General features: G+C 45.9%; 2 protein-coding genes across 3 annotated transcripts in view; one reads left to right on the forward strand and one right to left on the reverse strand.

Annotated features, from left to right (window-relative positions):
- The window catches only part of TFIP11 (tuftelin interacting protein 11), a gene marked incomplete at its 5' end in the record, with an annotated part of 601,324 nt that overhangs the window by 421,075 nt on the left and 160,169 nt on the right, over positions 1-20,080 (forward strand). The gene's annotated exons all lie outside the window — the stretch shown is intronic.
- Positions 1-20,080, reverse strand: part of MYO18B (myosin XVIIIB) — a 266,462-nt gene that overhangs the window by 126,259 nt on the left and 120,123 nt on the right. The window contains exons 26-28 of the mRNA XM_083589603.1: positions 19,344-19,433; positions 15,110-15,229; positions 6,219-6,327 (exon numbers count right to left, since the gene is read on the reverse strand). Coding sequence (XP_083445729.1) covers positions 6,219-6,327; positions 15,110-15,229; positions 19,344-19,433 — 319 coding nt within the window. The remainder of the gene's footprint in view (positions 1-6,218; positions 6,328-15,109; positions 15,230-19,343; positions 19,434-20,080) is intronic.

The raw sequence follows: 20,080 nt of genomic DNA on the forward strand, positions 1-20,080 counted from the left end.
CCGCTTTGCTCGCGTCCCAGACTGTTTCAATTGGTGTTTCTTTGTTTAGATTCCATTTAAAATAGTCTGTTATTGTCTCTTTTGCAGTTTCCACTACTCTCTGGTCATTAAATAAGCTCTCATTCATTCTCCATCTATGTGTAGAAGGGTCCTTTCCTTTTAATTCCATATATAGCGGATTATGATCTGACAGGGTTCTTGGGAGAATTTCAATTCTAGTTACTCTCGGTGTTAGAATCTTAGAAACCCAGATCTGATCTATTATGCTGAAGCTTTGGTTTGGTTCAGAGTGGAATGAAAATTGTCTTACTGTTGGATTCCTTAATCTCCAGATGTCAATTACTCCCAATGTATTGGCCATATCAAAGAAGGCCTTTGGCAGTTTACCTTCATATGTATTTCGCCTCTTTGTTAATCTGTCTAAATCCGGTATCACCACTCCATTAAAATCTCCCAGTAGTAACAATTTCTGATCTAAATACTCTAACATTATTTCATTCAACTTTGTATAAAATTCAGCTTTCTTATCATTTGGTGCCTAGATCCCCACAATCAGCCATTTTCCCCCTTGAAACCCAATTTGTACAATCAATATTCTTCCCTCATCCTCCTTAAAAATTAATTTTGGATTATGCTTCTCTTTTACATATATTACCACACCTCTCTTTTTGTTCGAATCTGACGCGATAAACTCTTGGCCCAGTTTTTTATTACTTAAAATTCTTTTATGCTTTTTCGCTACATGTGTTTCTTGCAGGCATATGATATCTAGGTTTTGTTTAATCAAAACATGGTTAACTTTTCGTCTCTTATTTAAATTGTTCATCCCATTGACATTCCAGGAAAATACTTTCAGGTTCATTATTTCTTTTATCTAAGAGTTCCCACTCAGTTGTGCTAAGTTTACTATTCTTTGTTGTTGTCTTCTTCTTCTGATTCCTCTCTCTCTTCTTCTTGTTCCTCCTCTTCTTCCTGATGTTCTTCTTCTTTCTCCTTTTCCTTTCCTTCCTCTTTCTGGTCCTGTCTTGGTTTTATTTTCCCTGTCCTCCCTAACTCTTTGTCGTATCTTCTGGAGAATTTTTCTAACTCTTGGGGGCTAGTTAGTTTGAATCTTTTATCTTTAAAGTAAAAGGAGATTCCTTCTGGAAATTCCCATCTATGCTGAATTCCATTCCTTTTCAGTAGACTCACCATTTGTTTATAAATTCCCCTTCGTTTCAGAAACCTGGCAGGGATCTCCCTAAAAATCAAGATTTTCACTCCATCTATGCATAGATTTTTGTTGTAATTCAGTCTCAGTATTTCATTTCTTATGTCCAATGAGTTAAACATGACTAGAACATCTCCAGGAAGCGTTTTTGCCCTTGCTTTCACTGATCTAACCTTTATTCTAAAGACATTCATTATCACTGGGCCAATATCTTCTTCTCTTAGTTCCATCCACCCAGCCAGTTCTCTTATTATTTTATCTCTTATATTCTCATTTGGCGTCTCCGGGAGACCCCTGAATTTCAGATTTCGCTCTTTTTGACGCATCTCCAGAGTAGATAGATTATCCAACATCTCCTCCTGTGCCCTATTCATTTCTGTAATTTCTCCTCTAATTTGTTCTGTCTGTCTTTTTACTTCCTTTAGATCTTTCTGCGTGCGTTTGGTTGAATCCTCTACCACCTTAGTTCTTATTTCCAAGTCTTTTACCTTCCCTGTCAACTCTCCCACCACCATTTCCAATTTTTTGTCTAAGGCTTCCTAGACCTCCAATAATTTTCTCTCTATATATTGCTCATTCTGCTTAAACTATTTTCTTATTTCCCCCAGTAAGCTCTCATATTCCCTGTTTTCTTTTCCATTTTCTTGCCTAGATGGGCGTCTCTCTGCTGGAGTCCCTATTCCCTTTTTCCCATTGTTCCTGGACATCTTATATATTATACAAAAATTTAGATCTTATATATATATCACACAAAGTCAGTCCACACAATGTTTCAGCCAGCCACCAAGGGGAGCACTTTCCCGTCTTCTTTGCTTTTAGAATGTAATTTTTTAGCTCCCCACACGGTGGCAGTCCCTAATCCACACGCTGTCTCGTCACTGTCTCGTCACTCCCAGCACGTCCGTCACTTCTATCCCTCCTCTCCCCACGTCCTCCAACACACAGGAGGCAGCAGGGAAGTCCGAGAGTCTTCAGGCAGATATTCCAAAAGGCAAAGGGTAAGAGTTTATTTATTATCCCCCATGTGTTTTCTTCTCTTCTTCTATCAGTCCATAAGGTTGTTTCAAACCACGCGCGGGTTGTGTAAGGCTCCCAAGTTCCCGAAGCATAATTTCTGGCTTCTTCTTCCTCCCGTTGACGGAGGGGGGGAGGGAGGGGGAGATTAAACCCCCCTTGTTTTTCTTTGTTCCTTTAATATTAGTCTTGGCCCCCTCAGGAAACTGTTAAAAGTCTGTGTAGAAACCACCACCACGCGCTTCTCCTACCGTCAGGGTTTCTCCTTGATTTCTCTTTGAGTCTGCAGCCAAATCTTTTTGCAAGTCCAGTATGACTGAGACCCTCTTCACTTAAAATGGAGGAGTGCGATGAATTATTTAGTGATTTGCCTCCGTCCGACAGAGACCCGTCCCAAGCAGATCAAAAGACACCTACAGTACTTTTCCCCCAGTAGTCATTTCAAAAGTAGCTTTGCCTCAACACTTTGTAGTTCGTGTTCGAGGGCTTAAAAAGTAACACTCACTCAACGGAAACTTTTTTTCTCTCCTCCTTCCTCCAACCTTCCATCGTGCGCCATTTTCTCCCAGTTGTCCGGGATGGACTCCCTTTCTGCATCCCGTAACTCGCCGAATTCTAATAGATTTCAAGTTTTAAAGCAGTGCTCGGATTAGCTCCGTCAGCTGTAGGTCCGAATTCATTGTTGGTTTTGGAAGCTAACTGCTTTCATAAGAAGTCTGAGGCTTCACGGTGTGGGTTTAAACTTGCTCCTCCTTCGTGCCCGCAGCTCAATCCCGTCCCTGAGTCTATTATTAAGACCCAGGGAGCAAGAGAGCACCTCTGGGCACCGCTGGGTACCAGCGCCCCTCAGGATCTCTTCCCGAGGTTCTGAGGTCCGCGTAGCCTTCGCGAAACCTCTCAAATAGCCCCCACACTGCTCGAGACCCCCCAGAGGGTTATCTCGCGCTTCTTATCATGTCTGCAGTTCCGCCGGAAGCTGTTTTGTCTTTCTATTGTCTTGCTGCTCTTTTGCTGCCATGCTGCTGTCCTGCTGCCATTTTGTAATTTAATTACATTTTGTAATGTAATTTTGCTGTCTGCTGACTCTCAGCCAACAGTGCATGAGTTCAGTCTCCATATGAGATGAACTCACACTTTGTTTGTGTAAGTACCAAGTAAAACCTGCCTTTCAGGGATCAAATCATGAACTGAAATGTGAGTAAACTTTTTGTTACTTTACTCAGACTCTTGTGTCTTTATTCTTTTAAGAGGGATCAAAGGGGACACCAGGAAATAATCTTAACTAAGAGATTCAAAGGAACCCCCAAACTAGCTTTTAGCTATATTGAGGGGAATCTGCTCTGCTACCGCACTTACTAGCGTGAGTGAAGGAAGGATAATAGTTATTCAATATGTCCTTTCCTACTATCCTTAACATTGCCACAAAAAGTGGATAAAAAGTGGATAGAGGGGGGAAATTTCTCCACCTCTTAGAGCACCAGAATGTGTGGATGTCTAATGAAGCTGAATGCTGGAAAATTCAGGACAGATAAAAGAAATAATTTTTTGGGGACTTCTTGGTTGACCCAGTAAAGGTATTGTCCTTATACACTTTCTAACATTTTTATTTAATGGTTCTGATAAAATGGAGCACTCTGCTTGAAGGCAGGGTACCCAGCCTGGTCCCCTGAAGATGATGCTGAACTACAACTCCCATCAACACTGACCACTGGGCATGCTAGCTAAAGGGCTGATGGGAGTTGGGATCCAACAATATCTGGCTTAAAGGGGCATCCTGTTTTCCTTTCAAAATAGCCCCATTGATTTGAAATGGCCTTGAACAGAGATGCTGAAAGGTAACAGAATCATAGAATGGTAGAATTGGAAGGTATCCCCAAGGGTCATCTAGTCCAAGTCCCTGCAATGCAAAAATCACAGCTAAAGAATCCCTAACAGATGGTCTTCCACACTCTGTTTAAAAACCTCCATGGAAGGAGAATCCACCACCATTCAAGAGAGTCCATTCCACTCCATGGTGTCATGGACTGGGGGGGGGGGCGGTGCAGAGAAGTGGTGGGAGGCCCCAACTGGGGAAACCCCAGGGGAAGAAGGCTGAGAGCCAGGGGTTGGTGGTGGGACAATGAGTGGTTGGAAGAAGAAGAGGGAGCACACTGGGAGGAGGAGGTGTCAGAGGCAGAAGACGTAACAGGGTTTAGTGAGCAGGAAGTGGTTGCGGCAGAGAGCAGTTCAGACTCTGAGGCTGAAGGGGAGGCTGGAGAGGAGGGTGGCTAAGAAGCAGAGCTGAGTCAGGCAGATGAAGAATCCAGGGAGTCTCCCCCTCCTGCTACAACCCAACCCCCTGGTCTCCCAGAACATGCAGAGAAGTGAAAAGAGCAGAGTAGAGATTGGTTGTGCACAGAGGCAGTTGGCGACTGCTTGGGAAAGACCCTGGAGAGCAAGAGCCTCAGAGAGCAGTGGGAAGAGTGCTGCCTCACTGAGGCAATACCTACTGGAAAGAGTGCTGGGATCACTAGGCCTGCACAGTTTTGGTTTCTTTGAATAAAGAGTTTTCACTGAAACCATGTTTTTTATTGCTGACCTACGCTTGACTCCAGCTCTTGACACATGGCTCTTACTGTCAGATAGTTCTTCCTACAGTTGAGTTGGACTCTCCTTTCTTGCAATTTGAATTCATCTATCCCTCTGAAGCAGTAGCAGCAGCAGCAACAGAAAACAAGCTTCTTCCACCTTCCAGGTGACAGCCCTCCAGGTATTCAGTCTCCTCTTTTCAAGGCTACCCATACACTCCCTCAACTGTTCCTCATAAGGTTTGCTTTCTAAACCCTTCATCATCTTGGCCGCCTTCCTCTGCACAAATTTCAGCTTGTCAATATCCGTCTTAAATGATAGCAATGATGCTGACACATCAGAATCCGCTGCACTAAACTTGTGAGATAGTTTGATGGAGTTCCTTGATCTACATGGCTGCAGGGCTTAAGCACATGTGGTGGGAACACAACTGAAAGCTAATGGCTTAAAATGGTATGACTTCAGAAGCTGGTGCAAATTGCTGAATGGTACCACCTGTATCACAGAAGTAGTGTTTGGACTGAAATATCGCAGGCCAGCTCTATCATTAGGCAGAGTGAGCAAGTGCTTCAGGGGGTAGATGGTGGGGGGACAGTGGTGGCATCCCTTAACTGTTCCTTCTGAACTTCCCGGCCATTCATCTCCATCAGCAGACAGAGCCATGCATGTCACACAGTTTGCTATGCACCCCCTAAATTAGTCCACTGCTTCAGGTATGAATCCTGTTGCTTGTGCTGTTGATGTAAGATTCAGGTGCCAGCACAGTTGGCTTCTGTATGCAGGAAGAAGGCCTTTGCTCCCATTTTGAAGTGGATTTGCCATAACTTCAGCCACCTAAAGCAATTTCCCCACAAATTAGAAGCCTTTGCACATCTCTGCACAGTCTTGGTACCGGGGATTGGGGGGGGGGGGAGTTGAGGAAATAAAACTCAGCTCTTTTCTCTCTCAACCTTCACAATAACCTTAGCTGTTGTGTGTGGACACTGAAACACCAATTCGCAAGGCCTCCTGAGCAATCTGCTGCTACAAAATCTGCCTGACATATCTGGAGCACAAATTCTCCAGGGCAGCCAAAATGAGGTTTTACGCAAACTGACATACTCTCAGCACCACCCTGCTGCCTCTCTCCAGTCAGAATGACGAGGAGAGACAGATGTCACTCCTGAGAACTGTTGGATGGAGCAATCTGGAATGATGGCAGAGAGAAAAGAACAGGGGAGGGAAGCAGACGACTAAGTTACAAGGAGGCTGAAAATTAAGGCTTAAGGGAAGGAATGAATTTGGAAGGAAGGAAGAAAACGACATCTCAAAACACAACTTTTTGGTTACCTAAAATATGGTCCAGAATTTCAGAGAGTGAACTTAGACTTGGAGGAAGGAGATGCCATGAAGTAAGAAAGCCTGCCATTTGAAGGATGCCCCCTACCTTTGCCAGAGCTGCTTGCCCCAGTTTCATGCAAATGAAGCTGCTGCTGTGCCTCTTCCAGCTGCTTCTCTGCCGACTCCAGCTTCTTCTGCAGTTGGTCATGCTTGGTCTGAAACAGAAGAGTGACTCAGATGGCCTGCTCCACATGCTGCACAGCCATTGTGCTCCTTGCAGGCTCTCAGGGACCAGGGTTTCCCACAGCAATCCCAGAAGAGCCCAAGTGCCAAGTGTGTGTCCTTAAAAGAGAGCTCCAGTCAATCCCTCAAAAATATACACAGGTGTTAAAGGGAGGGCTGGTACATTTGAACCCACATTCATGTCCACCACCCACAGCTGCTCCCACGGAGCCTCTCAAGAGGTTAAGGATCTAATAATAATAATAATAATAATAAACAAAACAATTTATTCTTTATACCCCACCCATCTCGCTGGGTTTCCCCAGCCACTCTGGGTGGCTCCCAACAGAATATTATTATTATAAATATTAATAATAATAATACGACAAAACATCAAACATTAAAAACTTCCCTAAACAGGGCTGCCTTCAGATGTCTTCTAAAAGTAACATAGTTATTTATTTCCTTGACATCTGATGGGAGGGCGTTCCACAGGGCGGGCACCACTACCAAAAAGGCCCTCTGCCTTGTTCCCTGTAGCTTCGCTTCTACCAGTGAGGGAATTGCCAGAAGGCCCTCGGAGCTGGACCTCAGTGTCCGGATAGAACAATGGGGGTGGAGGCACTCCTTCAGGTATACTGGGACGAGGCAGTTTAGGGCTTTAGAGGGCAGCACCAACACTTTGAATTGTGCTCGGAAACATACTAGGAGCCACTGCAGGTCTTTCAGGACTGGTGTTATATGGTCTCAGCGGCCACTCCCAGTCACTAATCTAGCTGCTGCATTCTGGATTAGTTGTGGTTTCCGGGTCACATTCAAAGGTAGCCCCACATAGAGTGCACTGCAGGAGTCCAAGTGAGAGATAACAAGAGTATGCACCACTCTGGCGAGACAGTCCCCGGACAGGTAGGGTCTCAGCCTGCGTACTAGGTGGTAGACAGCTGCCCTGGATACAGAATTGACCTGTGCCTCCATGGACAGATGTGAGTCCAAAATGACTCCCAGACTACGCACCTGGTCCTTCAGGGGCACAGTTACCCCATTCAGGACCAGGGAGTCACCCAAACCTGCCCACCATGTCCCCCCAAAACAGTACTTCTGTCTTGTCAGGATTCAGCCTCAATCTGTTAGCCACCATCCATCCTCCAACCTCCTCCAGACACTCACTGTGCTGGTCCCGGGGGGAGGTTACCGTGAGGTGTGGTCAGAGTCCGGTCCTGGGTCAAGGGTCTAGAGACAGTCTACAAAGGGCGAAGCGGGATCCGAAGCAAGAAGCCGGGCATGGTCGGGAACTCCGTAAGAGCAGGACTGGGTGCTGGCAGAAGCAGGTTTCCAGCGACGTTGCTCCCACAACCTGGGACCGGGCTGACTGGCCTTTATCTTCTCTGAGGCCAGGGGCAGTCCCGGCCCACAGGTGACCCGCCTCTCCTGGCCTTAAGGCTAGCACTCCTCCTGAGAGAACCCAGTTCCCTCCACCTCTCTGCCCTGAGCCTCTGCAGCTCAGGAGAGGCTGGAGGGTTACTGGACCCAGGGGGAGGCTCACCTTCCCCTGACAGGGCTGGGAGAATCATAGAATCATAGAATCATAGAGTTGGAAGAGACCACAAGGGCCATCGAGTCCAACCCCCTGCCAGGCAGGAAACACCATCAGAGCACTCCTGACATATGGTTGTCAAGCCTCTGCTTAAAGACCTCCAAAGAAGGAGACTCCACCACACTCCTTGGCAGCAAATTCCACTGTCGAACAGCTCTTACTGTCAGGAAGTTCTTCCTAATGTTTAGGTGGAATCTTCTTTCTTGTAGTTTGGATCCATTGCTCCGTGTCCGCTTCTCTGGAGCAGCAGAAAACGACCTTTCTCCCTCCTCTATGTGACATCCTTTTATATATTTGAACATGGCTATCATATCACCCCTTAACCTCCTCTTCTCCAGGCTAAACATGCCCAGCTCCCTTAGCTCCCTTAGCCGTTCCTCATAAGAAGCGAACCTATAGGCAATGGGTCCTCAATCACCTCCGGAGTCCGAGTGGATTCATCTGGTGTCTGCTCCTGAGGATCCAGCACAGGTGCAGGCGCTTCAGATTCAAGGCCCTGCCCCGGCTCAGCTGGCCCTGGAGGCAGGGACTCCTGTGCAGGCTGGGATTCCTCCGGTTCAGCCTCTGAATCAGATTCCCAGGCCATCACACTCACACAGGACCTTCATCACCTTCACTGGTTCTGATTTAGAAGAGAGATAGAGCTGGGTATCATCCGCATACTGATGAACACCCAGCCCAAACCTCCTGATGATCTCTCCCAGCGGCTTTATATAGATGTTAAAAAGCATGGGGAAGAGGACAGAACCCTGAGGCACCCCACAAGTGAGAGCCCAGGGGTCTGAACACTCATCCCCCACCACCACTTTCAGAACACGGCCCAGGAAGAAGAAGCAGAACCAGTGTATAATAGTGTCCCCAGCTCCCAGCTCCTCTAGACGGTCAAGAAGGATGCTATGGTCAATGGTATCAAAGGCCACTGAGAGATCCAGCAGAACTAGGAAACAGCTTTCACCTTTGTCCCTAGCCTGCCAGAGATCATCAACCAGTGCGACCAAGGCAGTTTCAGTCCCATGATGAGGCCTGAATCCTGACTGGAAGGGATCCAAATGGTCCGCTTCTTCCAGGCGTGCCTGGAGTTGTTCAGCAATCACACACTCAATCACCTTGCCCAAGAATGGAAGATTTGAGACCGGGTAATAGTTGGCCATATTGTTGTTGTTGTTTAGTCATTTAGTCATGTCCGACTCTTCGTGACCCCATGGACCAGAGCACTCCAGGCACTCCTGTCTTCCACTGCCTCCCGCAGTTTGGTCAAACTCATGCTGGTAGCTTTGAGAACACTGTCCAACCATCTTGTCCTCTGTCATCCCCTTCTCCTTGTGCCCTCCATCTTTCCCAGCATCAGGGTCTTTTCCAGGGAGTCTTCTCGTCTCATGAAGTGGCCAAAGTATTGGAGCCTCAGCTTCACGATCTGTTCTTCCAGTGAGCACTCAGGGCCGATTTCCTTCAGAATGGAGAGGTTTGATCTTCTTGCAGTCCATGGGACTCTCAAGAGTCTCTTCCAACACCATAACTCAAAAGCATCAATTCTTTGGCGAGCAGCCTTCTTTATGGTCCAGCTCTCACTTCCATACATCGCTACTGGGAAAACCATAGCTTTAACTATACGGACCTTTGTTAGCAAGGTGATGTCTCTACTTTTTAAGATGCTGTCTAGGTTTGTCATTGCTTTCCTCCCAAGAAGCAGGCGTCTTTTAATTTCGTGACTGCTGTCACCATCTGCAGTGATCATGGAGCCCAAGAAAGTAAAATCTCTCACTTCCTCCATTTCTTCCCCTTCTATTTGCCAGGAGGTGATGGGCCAAGTGGCCATGATCTTTGTTTTTTTTTTTGATGTTGAGCTTTAGACCATATTTTGCGCTCTCCTCTTTCACCCTCATTAAGAGGTCCTTTAATTCCTCCTCACTTTCTGCCATCAAGGTTGTGTCATCTGCATATCTGAGGTTGTTGATATTTCTTCTGGCAATCTTAATTCTGGCTTGGGATTCATCCAGCCCAGCCTTTTGCATGATGAATTCTGCATATAAGTTAAATAAGCAGGGAGACAATATACAGCCTTGTCGTACTCATTTCCCAATTTTGAACCAATCAGTTGTTCCATACCCAGTTCTAACTGTAGCTTCTTGTCCCACATAGAGATTTCTCAGGAGACAGATGAGGTGATCAGGCACTCCCATTTCTTTAAGAACTTGCCATAGTTTTCTGTGGCCTACACAGTCAAAGGCTTTTGCAAAGTCAATGCAGCAGAAGTAGATATCTTTCTGGATCTCTCTAGCTTTCTCCATAATCCAGCGCATGTTTGCAATTTGGTCTCTGGTTCCTCTGCCCCTTCGAAATCCAGCTTGCACTTCTGGGAGTTCTCAGTCCACATACTGCTTAGGTTTTCCTTGTAGAATTTTAAGCATAACCTTGCTAGCGTGTGAAATGAGTGCAATTGTGCGGTAGTTGGGGCATTCTTTGGCACTGCCCTTCTTTGGGATTGGGATGTAGACTGATCTTCTGCAATTCTCTGGCCACTGCTGAGGTTTCCAAATTTGCTGGCATATTGAGTGGAGCACCTTAACAGCATCATCCTTTTAAATTTTAAATAGTTCAGCTGGAATATCATCACTTCCACTGGCCTTGTTATTAGCAGTGCTTTCTAAGGCCCATTTGACTTCACTCTCCAGGATGTCTGGCTCAAGGTCAGCAACCACACTACCTGGGGTGTGGCGAGCCATCCATATCTTTCTGGTATAATTCCTCTGTGTATTCTTGCCACCTCTTCTTGATGTCTTCTGCTTCTGTTAGGTCCTTACCACTTTTGTCTTTTATTATGGTAATCTTTGTACGAAATGTTCCTTTCATATCTCCAATTTTCTTGAACAGAACTCTGGTTTTTCCCATTCCATTGTTTTCCTCTATTTCTTTGCATTGCTTGTTTAAGAAGGGCTTCTTGTCTCTCCTTGCTCTTTTTTGGAAATCTGCATTCAATTTCCTGTATCTTTCACTATCTGCCTCACATTTTGCTTGCCTTCTCTCCCCCGCTATTTGTAAGGCCTCGTTTGACAGCCACTTTGCTTTCTTGCTTTTCATTGGGATGGTTTTCATTGCTGCCTCTTCAGTTTAAGCTTGAATTTTGCTATAAGAAGCTGATGATCTGAGCCACAGCCAGCTCCAGATCTTGTTTTTGCTGACTGTATAGAGCTTCTCCATCTTTGGCTGCAGAGAATATAATCAGTCTGATTTCGATGCTGCCCATCCTATCTGGTGATGTCCATGTGTAGAGTCGTCTCTTGTGTTGTTGGAAAAGAGTGTTTGTGATGACCAGCTTGTTCTCTTGGCAGAACTCTATTAGCCTTTGCCCTGCTTCGTTTTGAACTCCAAGGCCAAACTTGCCAGTTGTTCCTTTTATCTCTTGACTCCCTAATTTGGCATTCCAATCCCCTTATAATGAGAAGAACATCCTTCTTTGGTGTCACTTCTATCAGGTGTTGTAAGTCTTCATAGAATTGCTCAATTTCAGTTTCTTCAGCACCAGTAGTTGGTGCATAAACTTGGATTACTGTGATGTTAAAAGGTCTGCCTTGGATTCGTATCGAGATCATTCTATCATTTTTGAGATTGCATCCCAGTACAGCTTTCGCCACTCTTTTGTTGACTATGAAGGCCACTCCATTTCTTTTACGTGATTCTTGCCCACAGTAGTAGATATGATGGTCATCCGAGCTGAATTCCTGTCCGTTTTAGTTCACTGATGCCCAGGATGTCAATATTTATTCTTGCCATCTCATTTTTGACCACATCCAACTTACCAAGGTTCATGGTTCTTACATTCCAGGTTCCTATGCAATATTTTTCTTTACAGCATTGGACTTTCCTTTCGCTTCCAGGCATATCCACAACTGAGCGACCTTTCGGCTTTGGCCCAGCCGCTTCATCAGCTCTGAATCTACTTGTACTTGTCCTCCGCTCTTCTGCAGTAGCATGTTGGACGCCTTCCGACCTGAGGGGCTCATCTTCCAGGGTCATAACTTTTATATGCCTGTTTTGTCCACGGAGTTTTCTTGGCAGGGATACTGGAGTGGTTTGCCGATTCCTGCTCCAAGTGGATGACATTTGGTCAAAACTCTCCACTATGACCTGTCCATCTTGGGTGGCCCTACATGGCATACCTCATAGCTTCTCTGAGTTATTCAAGCCCCTTCGCCACAGCAAGGCAGTGATCCATGAAGGGGGTTGGCCATATTGGCTGAGTCTAAAGATGTTTTTTTAAGAAGTGGTTTAATGACCACCTCTTTCAGCGGGTTTGGGAGGGCTCCCTCACAAAGGGAAGCATTCACCACCCCGCAGAGCCCATCGCCCAGCCCTTCCCAGCTCGCTTTTATGCACCAGGATGGGCAAGGATCAAGGAGACAGGTGGTCGGTTTCACTTGTCCAAGCAGCCTGTCCTCATCCTCAGGGGTAACAGATTGAAATTGATCCCATACAACTTGACTAGACAGCACTCTCTCACTCCCATGGTAGAGTCTACCTCTGGTAGAGTCTACCTCTTTCTGAATCCGAGCGACTTTATCTGCAAAAAAACTTTGCAAAATATTGTAGGAGATTTTGGGGTCCTTACTGGGCCCCAATGGCGAAGGTGGTTCCGTTACATTGTGAACCACCTGAGAGAGTCTCCTGCTGCTAGTTTTCTGCAGATGCAATAGAGGTGGTGAAGAAGGTCCTCTTTGCTGTTGCTATCGCCACTTGGTAGGCTCGATGTTGAGCTCTAACCTGTGTCTAGTCTGATTCAGAATGAGTTTTCCACAATGATAAGGAAGAATTTAAAAAATACTGGGAACCCTTTATGTTGTATTTACAGAAATACTGTAAAGAAATGGACTCACTAGCAGGGTTTGATTAAGCACTTACAAGTGAGAAAATAAGACCAAAGGTTAAGTAAGGATAACATGGAATGAAATTGAAATGTAAGATGTAATTATGAAAGAAATTTTGACATAAAACTGAAAAGAAATTAAAAGCATTAAGGTATATGAATATAAAAATAAGATAATAATTAAGCAGAAGTAGTAAATATTTAAAGAACCAGAAGGCGAAGTTGAGGGAAGTCATGGTGGGGTGGGGTGTCTTTTTCTTTTACAGTATATGACAAATGTTACATTGTGTTGTTTGAGTGACTATAAAATTGTAAAAATCCAATAAAATTATTTTTTAAAAAAAACACAGAGTGAGAGTCTGCCAGCGCCGTTCTAACCATCTCAAAGTGATTATTTCATCACCCTCAGCCCTGGAGAAAACCACGGGGCTGTCCGGGCTCCGTGCAATCGGAACTAGACAGTCGATAGCCCTGGTTAGCTCCGCATTCCAGCAGGCCACCAGGGAATCAGCTGAAAGGCCATCAACATGGGGTAAAACTTCCCCTACCAGTCTCTGGAAACCATTTGGATCCATTAAGTGGCAGGGGCGGACCATCCAAATCGGTCCCACCTCCCTGCAGAGGGGAAGGGTCACAGAGAAGTCCAGTTGCACCAGGAAGTGATCCAACCATGGCACTTCTTTAGTTTCACTTTTACTCAGTGTCACCCACATCCATAGAGGTGAACACCAGGTCTGAGGCATATCCACGACTATGAGTTGGGCCAAACTTATTCAGGGACAGCCCCATGGAGGTCATGCTTTCCATAAAGTCCCGAGCGGCCCCTTGTAAGCATGGATGGCATGGATGTTAAAACCCCCTAGAAAAACCAAACTAGATGTCTCCAGGAGAACATACGCAATGACCTGAAGCAGCTTGGCCAGGGGATCCTTGGTGCAGTGGGGAGGTCATTACGCCAAAAGGAATCCTCTACTGCCCCTATTGCCCAACTTCCAGAGCATGCACTCAGAAAACTGGGTCTTCCCAATAGGATGTCTGGTGTAAACTAATGACTTCCTAAAAGTCACTGCAACCCTGCTCACATGACCTGGGCTGCTGTGCGTAAAAGAAACCTGGTGGACAAGCAGCAGCAAGAACAGACCCATCTGCTTCATCCAACCAAGTCTCTATTACACATGCAAGGTCAGTCCCAAAGTCACCGTCCAGTGGAGTTCCCTGAAGCAGCCAAGCCTGAGAAAACAGAGAAAACTGAGCAAACAGAGAGTCTCTGGATTGCTTCCCTGTGCCTCTCCACTTGACAAAGAATATGATCCTCACCTGCCCTGAGCCTCATCCAGCTGAGTGCCCACAACCTCCTTCCGGACCTAACATGATCTTCATCTGGTCCACTAGTGAGTTGAGCTGTGTTCCCTTGCCTGCTTTAGTTTCCTTGAGTGCACTTTCTGGTGTTTCCAGAGCCTGCCGTATCTGTGGATATGGGGGTACCTCTGGTTCTGGTGATGTGTCTCATCCCCTGGCTCCTGTGAATTGTCCACTAGCCACTCAACATCCTCTGAAGCCCCATGAGTACCTCCTAAGTCCCCAATCTCCCCTCTTCAGCTGTGCACCAAACATGGCTGCAACCCTCACTGGGATCCGCCTCCCTTTCCTTGGTGTCTTGCCAGCTCATGACACTGGCTTTCTCAGTTGAGCCCCTAAGATCAGCAGATAAGGCTTTGACCTTTATCTGGATCAAGACTTCTTGGAAGTGCACCAGCACTATAGAGCACCATTCCCAGGGAAGTTCTACTCCCTCTTTGAACATCAAGCATAAAATTGATTCCCTGCCCCCAGCAGCATATAGGAGAGGAGCTTGGTTTCCAAGTGGCTTGTCAGATGCTGGAAATAGTAAGTGATGGGACTTTAAAATTATTATGACTGAGGGTTCATACAGACTTCCTTTTGTGCCATGTTTCTAGGCAAAGGTCAGGGCTTTAAGGTGCTATGTCTGAGATTTCCTTGCAAAAACCTGTTCTTTACCACTGAATCAGAGCAAATGGCAATCTGTAGAAAACCAAAATTGCTGTTTGTTCCAATTCAGCATTAAAGAGCAGGTTTCCACTCTGGATTTTTAAATGTCATGCAAACATATCTTCTTTCTCCGACAATGTATAAATGGACATCCCAAGGGGAGGGTCTGCAAAATGTCTTGGGCTGGCCCTGCAGGGCTGTTTGGGTGAACAGGTTGCTTTTCCTCCATGTCCCGTGGAGAAATTGTGCAAAGACCCAACATACAAGTTCCATCTCGCTGCCCCCCCCAGCCCTCCCGTTGGGCACATACCTGCAGCTCTCTGACCTCTCTTGACCCTCTCAGTCTTTCAGCTCGTTCACCTTCCAGGATCTGACAGGCAACATCACCTTTCAAGCGTTCATCTGACAGCTCCGTCGTGAGGTCTATGATCTGAAGTGGGGGGAAGAAATGCAACAGGTCACATGAGGCAGCTCTGAACTTGCTTCAATCAGGCAAGCGGGGGGGGGGCGTTGTGCAGTCAAGGGCTCTCTCAAGCATTCCTGGTGTTCGGAAGCACCCACAATTTAAGCTGCTTTCTTCTTGTTGTATTGCAGGAGATTGGACTGGATGACCCTTTTGGCCCCTTCCATCTCTACGATTCTATGATTCAGTGTCTTTTATTGCTCTCCATTCATAGAATCATAGAATCATAGAGTTGGAAGAGACCACAAGGGCCATCGAGTCCAACCCCCTGCCAAGCAGGAAACACCATCAGAGCACTCCTGACATATAGTTGTCAAGCCTCTGCTTAAAGACCTCCAAAGAAGGAGACTCCACCACACTCCTTGGCAGCAAATTCCACTGTCGAACAGCTCTTACTGTCAGGAAGTTCTTCCTAATGTTTAGGTGGAATCTTCTTTCTTGTAGTTTGGATCCATTGCTCCGTGTCCGCTTCTCTGTAGCAGCAGAAAACAACCTTTCTCCCTCCTCTATGTGACATCCTTTTATATATTTGAACATGGCTATCATATCACCCCTTAACCTCCTCTTCTCCAGGCTAAACATGCCCAGCTCCCTTAGCCATTCCTCATAAGGCATCGTTTCCAGGCCTTTGACCATTTTGGTTGCCCTCCTCTGGACACGTTCCAGTTTGTCAGTGTCCTTCTTGAGCGACCCCAGCAGAATCCAGAATGAGCTAAGGCTGCAAATGTTCTTTTTCCAGACATAAAAAGTAAAGCCTCCCCAAGGCCAAACCTTTCACACAAGTCCCACTCTCTCCCCAATGCATTTTCAAGGACCCCAAATGAAGCAATGACAATGAGGAAGCCCCACGTCTGGGTCTCCATTAGGCTCCAGATGCGCCTGACAATATCTAGGGACCCTGGGAACAAGTGAAAATACATTTCCCATGGTTCCCAACATCCCTAGAGCAAACTGGGGAAAGGCAGGTTAGCCCACAATGGCCTTCATGTAAATAAACAAATTAGCATCTATTTCTATAAGTTAGCTTGTGCAAATATTACACAAATTTCTGTGGTGTGTGTGAGTGAGAGGGAGGGAGGGAGGGAGAGTGTCGTGGGACAGAGGGAGATATGCCTAAGTGGCCACCTTAAGTGAACCTGAGTCTGGATGGGTTGAGGTGGAGTGAACAGGAGAAATCCCTTCTGCAAAATAAATAAATACAGTGGGAAAACGTTATTCAAAAGCATAGACTTCTGCATAATAAATACAGAGCCAGTTGTAACTTCACTTCAGGGTTGCTGCCATCAGGTGGGGTGCCTACTCTTTAGAGCACCACCCCGCTTCCTGGTGAGAACTCAAACACTCTCCCAAGTTTCTGGACAGACTTGGAAGGCGGTGGGGTATGAGATTCACTGCTTTGCACTTTGATATTATGGCCAGCCAATTTATTGGAGCTTTCTTGTCCCCCTGTGACATTTGGGGAGCACAGGGTTCTCTCTGAAAAGTGTTGCAGCCACTGCTGTGAATATTTGCCCTCCCTTTCTGTGATCCCCATAAGAGTTATCAGTGAGAATGGTTAAGAGCGGTAGACTCGTAATGTGGTGAACTGGGTTTGCGTCTCCGCTCCTCCACATGCAGCTGCTGGGTGACCTTGGGCTAGTCACACTTCTCTGAAGTCTCTCAGCCCCACTCACCTCACAGAATGTTTGTTGTCGGGGGGGAAGGGAAAGGAGAATGTTAGCTGCCTTGTTGTTGTTTAGTCGTTTAGTTGTAAAAGTCCTTTACCTTTACAAATCTTTTCAAGCAATTTTCTCTGATATAACGTATTTTTAAAGTTTATGATTACTTTTATACTCCACCTTCCCTTGAAGCAGCTCAAGGCGGCACACACAATTCTCCCTCTCCCTATTTTATCCTCTGCCCCGAGGTCACCCAGTGAGCTTCATGACTGAGCAGGGGCTGTTTGAACCCTGTTTTTCCAAGTCCAAGTCCAGCACTCTAATCATTCCGCTGAGATTTTTAGTATTACTTTCATTAATATATGCATTTAGTATTTTGACAGAGAGCTGTGCTTGGTATGCATATTGTTTCAGGAGCGTAAATTTAGGAAGGTTTACATTTTAATGGAAGCCAAACCAAATATCTTCACCATTCCTAGGGAGTGATTACATTAGAAATGTTTAATCCAAGTCGGTTTTCTTTTCTGCCCCATCATAGTTGCTTTTGGGATTCTAGCTGCTCCCTTCTCTAGCACACCTTCATGGGGACACAGCGTATGGGGCACAGGAAAGGCCATAACTCAGCTGCAGAGCATGTCTTCAGCAAGTCCCTGGTTCAGTCCCTGGTATCCAGGGGGGCATAGCATGGGGGCTGCTAGGGTGAGTGCCCCAGGCCCAAGGGGGGGCCGTGCTGCTCATGCCACCCTCCCCAAGCCAGCCCTGTGCCACTTTATGATCAGATCCCAGCCTCCCAAACGGCTTAGGGAGGGAGGTGTGAGAAGGATGCAACAACCTTGCACCCTTCGATCCCAGCTTGAATTGGGTGTGCTAGGCATCTCCATGTGGCCAAACCGCCCTCATGTGCCCCCCTGACATCACAATGGCTTCAGGAATGGGAGGGTAGATAAAATTCTGACTGCCAAAAGGGAGATCAGTGGTTTCAGGCATGATCACGGAATAGTACTTCCTCCTGAGTTAATAATAATAATAAATTTTATTTATATCCCGCCTTCCCCAGCCGAAGCCGGGCTCAGAGCGGCTAACAACAGTCAACAGTTTTAAACCACGTAAAATGACAGAAATAAGGTGGGTCCTGGAAACATGCATACAGTAGTTTTCCAAGTGTCAGAGGCAGAGGCACGAAGTTGCATCTTGAGCATTTGCCAGAAGCTGAGTGTAGACTAATCTATACTGGTGAGTTAAATGTTAAAAATGTGTGGTAAAATGTGACACCAGAGGGCACTGCAGAGCAGTGATCTGTTGCCAATGAGAAATTGCATTGGGGACTATAGTTTTTTAATAGTGTGTTTTAAATAGCATTTTCCAGATCAGTGTAAATCCAGCCTGTATTATGAAGGTGCTAGATGCACCTCTGTGGGAAGGAGTTCCACAGCCCAGGGTTGCCATGGTGAAATGCACACTAAAAAGCTGCTGAATTTTCATTAGGACTTCTCTTTTTTTTAATGTGAACTGTGCACTGCTCTGGTTTCACCAGAAGCGGCTTAGTCATGCTGGCCACATGACCCGGAAAAATTGCTCCCTCGGCCAGTAATGTGAGATGAGCGCCGCAACCCCAGAGTCGTTCAAAACTGGACTTAACTGTCAGGGGTGCCTTATCTTTACCTTTTTGTGCAGAACTGAACTTAAGATGAGAAAAGCACAAAATGGACAGAAACTGAAATTGCCAGGGCCACCCATCCCTGCAGGCTCTGCCATCCAAAGTTTGGGAAAACAGAGGAGTAATTATTATGCATGTTGCATTCAACAAGAGGCCTGTCACATTTCGATGTACAACCATGTCAAGCACAGTTTCACTGCTGCAACTTGTTCTCCCAAAGGAGGTTGGGAGCCACTGCTGCAGATGAGCCTTTTCAGGTTGATTCAGCAAGTCTCTTCATTTTATTTATTTAATGAGAACATTAAATAAATTATTTAATGTTTATTTAAATTAAATTAAATTAAATTAAATTAATTATTTAAATTAAATAAATGTTCACCCAAAAAAACTTCCAGAGCAGCTTACACACAACCAGCAAAAACAAGACAGTGCCTGCCTGCAGGCCCAAAAATAAAAAGCAGAAAGGAACAGGGAAGGAAGGCAGGGGAGAATCACTCTCAAATGCCAATTCCTAAACAGTTGTTCTTATAAGGACCAGCTTGAATTATTGTTGTGTGAATTAAGAAAAAAGCAATATTTGTTTAAACACCTCCAGTGAGGAAGAGTCCACTGCCTTCATTGGAGGTTTTCAAGCCGAGGTTTTAGCTGAGATTCCTGCATTGCAGGGGGTGGACTAGATGGCTCTTGAGCTCCCTTCCAACTCTACAAATCTATGATGTTGCAACCAGAAGCAAGGACAGAACCTCACACGGTTTCTATTTCTGACCTTGCTTTCCAGCTGTTCTGTGCTCTGCCGAAGCTCCTGCCGTGAAAGTTCTGAAGTTTCCAATTTCTTTCGCAGCAATGCCAACTCCTCCTAAAAATGGGGAGAAAGAAGAAAACACACCCTCTTTGAGCCTTTCTGTACCCTCCATTTGTTTATAGGCTTTGATTCTGTACTTCTCCCCCTCTCAACTGTAAAATCTTTGACTGTATGCTCCTTTTAGGTAGATACCTCCCTTTTGCTTTGCTGTACCTCATGATGTACTTTGATAGTGCAGTATGGATAGAAACTATACATAATCATGAGCACAACAGGGTATGGGAGAATGTGATGCTAGCATCCAATACCAGGATGAAGGTCTACCAGGCTTGTGTGTTGAGCACGTTGCTTTATGGAAGTGCAAAACAAGGATGTGCTCTCACAAGCCCACATTCCCAGCATGCTCACACTCCTGTCTCAGTGATGTCTACACTAGCTTGGTCATATCCACAGAATGGAAGATGTCAGGATCCCCAAGGACGTGCACTATGTGGAGCTGACTTCAGGCACCAGGCCAACTTTGTGTTACAAAGATGTCTGCAAACATGACATGAAGGCTGGCAATATCAACCATGCCATGTGAGAATCCCTTGCAGACAACTGACAGTGCCAGGAGACACACAAATAGGTGACCAGAGGTGGAATAACTGCTGGGAGGAGCCACAGAGAGAAGAAACGCCATGGTGCATTTGCAGCAGCAC

Source organism: Podarcis filfolensis, assembly GCF_964270895.1.
Source record: "Podarcis filfolensis genome assembly, chromosome: 16".
NCBI classification, from domain to species: Eukaryota; Metazoa; Chordata; class Lepidosauria; order Squamata; family Lacertidae; genus Podarcis; species Podarcis filfolensis.